This window comes from Galeopterus variegatus, unplaced genomic scaffold (assembly GCF_000696425.1).
Source record: "Galeopterus variegatus unplaced genomic scaffold, G_variegatus-3.0.2 Scaffold17044, whole genome shotgun sequence".
Classification (NCBI taxonomy): domain Eukaryota; kingdom Metazoa; phylum Chordata; class Mammalia; order Dermoptera; family Cynocephalidae; genus Galeopterus; species Galeopterus variegatus.
The window spans coordinates 9,893-14,235 of NW_007743155.1; the positions used below are offsets into that span (position 1 = coordinate 9,893).

The 4,343-nt window shown below is 48.9% G+C and overlaps 1 gene segment (V, D, J or C); it reads left to right on the plus strand.

Moving 5' to 3' along the window:
* Positions 1-3,627: 3,627 nt before the first annotated feature.
* LOC103582624 lies at positions 3,628-4,123 on the plus strand (the record flags this gene model as incomplete). The annotated part of the segment is given in 2 exon segments: positions 3,628-3,679; positions 3,789-4,123. Coding segments are annotated over 2 exon segments (381 nt in total), but the record flags the coding sequence as incomplete, so codon positions are not given.
* Positions 4,124-4,343: the final 220 nt, after the last annotated feature.

Below are 4,343 nucleotides of genomic sequence, written 5' to 3' on the forward strand. Positions count from 1 at the left end.
GTTTGGGAAACACAGGGACAATCCCTTTGTATGTTGGGGTCAAACACTAACAACATGCTGGCAGATTTAGGCTCCAGACAGTAGCACAAAAAACAGGAGGTTTGCTAAGTGGTCCCACCACGTGCCTCAATTTTCACTCCACCCTCATTGTTAGTTCATTGTTACTTCATGTTGGCTAATGTCCTGTGAATGTTGGGAGAGGAACAGGGGACAGAGGCCAAGTAGTTCTATTCTCACAAATCTAAAGCTTTGAGTTTCCCACCTGTCCAATGTCCATGCAACAAATCAATCCAAGGCCAAGTAACAAACTCTCCCACCTATGACACATTGATCTGAAATTCTGACATCTCACAACAGGTTGAAAATAGCAAAAATTATAAAAAAAGCTCATGATGGCCTTTTCTTCCCAGTCGTAATAAGGAAGATAGAGAAGGCTGAAGAAACCAGTGGTACCACTGTCCCCCGTCACCTGTGTGTCTCTCCTCCACCTGTCCCCCCTCAGGTGAGGACAGACCCAGGGACTCAGCACCAGCACCTCTCCTTCTGACATATCCCTTGTGGGGCTGCCTTCCACTCCATCCCACCATAACTACTCCCCACGTCACCTCTGGTCACTGCTGAGACTCACCCCATCATGGCGTCGTGGTCACAGTGGTGCTACCTTAATCACCCTCCTCTTCTGTGTCCTGGGAGCTGGGATCAGACTTAGCCTGGCTCTGAGTCAGCTGTGACTCTGTCCCTTAAGGGCACAAAGCCAAACAGTAAGAGCCCTGATTGGACTCTCTGGTTTCCCCCACTTGGACTGTCCTTCTCAGTGTCCTCCATGGGGTGCTCTGTCACTACCCAGTATTAAGTTATGTTCTCAGTGCCAGGGCCACTTCATTTCTCACAGAACTCACTCTTAGTTTCTATCCCCTTTCCCAACTCAGTTATGACCTATAGCCTGATGACCCCAATAATTAATTTACAGTCCACTGTCTTATAACAAGGAGGGGAAAAAAAGCAAAAAAGAGTCAACAAAAGCAATATCTCTTGAGAATCACTCCACGATTGAGGAAGAGAAATCACTGAGCTTAAATAGAGGCCACTCATAGAGAGGGAAGGTGGGTGTCGTTGGGCATCTCAATGGATAACCTACTAAGTGGTAAGAGTTTAATTTTTTAAATGATAAACATATTATTTTCGTAATGTATGAAATGAACATATGTCAAATATACTCAACCGATATGCCAGTAAGATGGTAAAGATTTGCCAGTAAATATTTTAAATACACATTATTTGTAATATAATAGAAAAGGATTTTTCAAGCAGAGTTTTCATGTTGGAGATAAGCTGGTTGATATCACTGAGGTTAATAAAACCAGTAACGTTAGTTTGATCTTCTCCTCTGACAGAAATCTACAAGTTAACAGGATTCCATTTGTATGACATTTCCAGACGACATGTCTGTTTGGGGACATCCTTCTTCTACACTTCACATCCAGTCTGTCGTGAAGGGGAATCTATTTCCCCTCTTTCAATTGTCCCACGTGCTCTTCAGGATACATCCTCTAACGTGGGGCTTCAGCCCACCTTCCCTGCAGCCCAGCAACCTCTGCAGACCACGGTCCTCCAGCTAGCAGCTCCTCGACCGACAGGTCGTCGTCTTAGACTCCTAAGGCACTGGTCCTGCCAAGCTTCATCTCATTTCCGAGTCTCATCCCTCAGGTCCTGGGAGCCCCTTCACCTGGATCAGGGTGTCCGTCTCTGTTCCTCCATCTATATCTCCTTTCTAAATGTCTCCTCATCCTCACCTGAGCTCAGGACTTATGCCATCAGATCCCATGTTGTTTTGATCCCATCCTCCCCGACGGTCTCAGGACCTTCATTCCTTCTCAGACCCTAGGAAGTGGCAGCACTGGCCTCTCTAGTTTCCCTGCCTCCAATGGAGAAGGTGAGGAAGGAAGCCACCTTTGTTCTCCAAACCCCTGTGTTTTCTCATCGGGGTCAGCTCCAGAGGCAAAGATGAGACTCTCCAGCTCCGCTGGTCAAACCCACCGGCAATCAATGCAGCCAACAGAAGACAGATGCTCAGTAAGTATTTGCACACGCAGACCTGCTTCTCACTGGGCACGTGTACTGGCCTCAGGATGGGGCTGAGCTGGAAGAGGGTCTCCTGTGGGCCTGAAACGTTTGTTCTCCAAAGCCCTGTGTTTTCTCATCGGGGTCAGCTCCAGAGGCAAAGATGAGACTCTCCAGGTCCGCTGGTCAAACCCACTGGCAATCAATGCACGCAACAGAAGACAGATGCTCAGTAAGTATTTGCACACGCAGACCTGCTTCTCACTGGGCACGTGTACTGCCCTCAGGATGGGGCTGAACTGGAGAGGGTCTCCTGTGGGCCTGCTTCTCTCTGTGCCCTCAGCCTGAGAGCTGACGGGTGCACCCGCAATGGAGAGCACCCGTGGGCAGGGAGGGGACCACGGACAGCGTCATCCTGTGTGTGAGGGACGGCTCAGCCTGGGCCTATCCTGTCCAGTAAGGTGGGAGGACAGGGAGCAAAACTGATTCTGAGAATCACTGCATCAGCAAAGAGGAAGGAATACTGAGAAAACACAGATTATAAGCACATTTGTTAAAGTTAGTTTCTACTTTGTAATGAATAAAATCTCATAAAATGTCTGCTGTATGCTAAGAACACACACGAAAAATCTGAAACCTGATGACTAAAAACAAACATGATGGAAAATAATATTGTGATTTCAAAATCAAAATGTACCATAAAGTTTCTTTCAGATGAACTTATAATCCAAATGTATTTAGGTGACTACTTTATATATTCACGAATTTATCACAAAATCTGGCATTCAAATTCTCACAGTCATGGGACCACATTTCAACATATTCATTAACGGTGATGTCAAACTGACAAGTGGCTCTTCCTGTCTAAGTCCATGTGATCCACACACACAATAATTAACAGTCTGGTATATACACTTTCCAAGAGCCTTTGTTTCTTTTTGTGGTTTTGGGAAATGGGACCATCTTTTTACAAAGCTTAATTTTTCTGACAAAAGAATATGTATTGCATGTCCTTTCAGGACAGGGAATCTTTAATTTTTGGTTTGTTAATGTTAAACAGAACAAAAGCACTCACTCTTCAGTACAAAACTTTTCTTTTCCTTAACCCACCATTCAGAGTGGTTGATCCTGACAGATCAGGATGACATGGGACCTGAGCAATGGACAGAGGAATGGGGAGGCAGGGCTGCCCCAGAGGATGTCTGGTCACCAGATCACATGATGGTGTGTCTAGGTCTGGACACCAGGGGGTGTGCGGGTGCCATTCCTGAGGAGTCTGGAGGTGATCAGAGTTGAAACCAGCCTCCTGGCCCTGCCTAGTGCCATCTGCTCAGGGCTCACAGCTGTGACCTCCCCACTCCCTGGGCCCACATGGCCCTATCCATGCCCAGCCCCCACACATCCTCAGACTCAGGGCTCAGTGTGGTGTGAAAGAGCTGGGGGGAGGGAGGGTCTCATTTGCATGAACGGGCCCTCCCCCTGTCAGAGTATGAAGAGGGGAAGCGAGAGATATGGGGAAGCTCTGCTTCAGCTGCGGGGCCACAGAGACAGGACTCGGGGACAATCTCCACCATGGCCTGGTCCCCTCTCCTCCTCAGCCTCCTTGCTCACTGCACAGGTGACTATCTACTGGGCCAAGGAAAGGACCTTGGGAAGACCATGGGGCCCTGCTGTCTCCTCTTGTCTTTACACCAGAATCACCATGTCTGTGTCTCTCCCACTTCCAGGGTCCTGGGCCCAGTCTGTGCTGACTCAGCCGCCCTCAGCGTCTGGGGCCCTGGGCCAGAGGGTCACCATCTCCTGCACCGGCAGCAGCTCCAACATCGGGGGTGGCAATTATGTGAACTGGTACCAGCAGCTCTCAGGAAAGGCCCCCAAACTCCTCATCTATGGTAACAGCAATCGGGCCTTGGGGATCCCTGATCGCTTCTCTGGCTCCAAGTCTGGCAGCTCGGCCTCCCTGACCATCACTGGGCTCCAGCCTGAGGACGAGGCTGATTATTACTGTCAGTCCTATGACAGCAACCTTGGTGCTCGCACAGTGCTCCAGGCCAGCAGGGAAGTGAGACAAGAACCTGCCGTCTGCCCAGAGATGGGGCTTCCTGGTGCGGCCCCCACCGATGGCCAAGCCAGCTGCTTCCTTTCTTTGTTTCTTTTGCCTAAAACTGGTGTCTGAGGCCCACTTGAGATAACTCTGTCTAGAGAGAGTGTTGTCCTCTTGAACTCTGCCCCCTAACCTGTCCTTGGTAGCAACATATGGTGTGATATTTTTAGATCAAGCA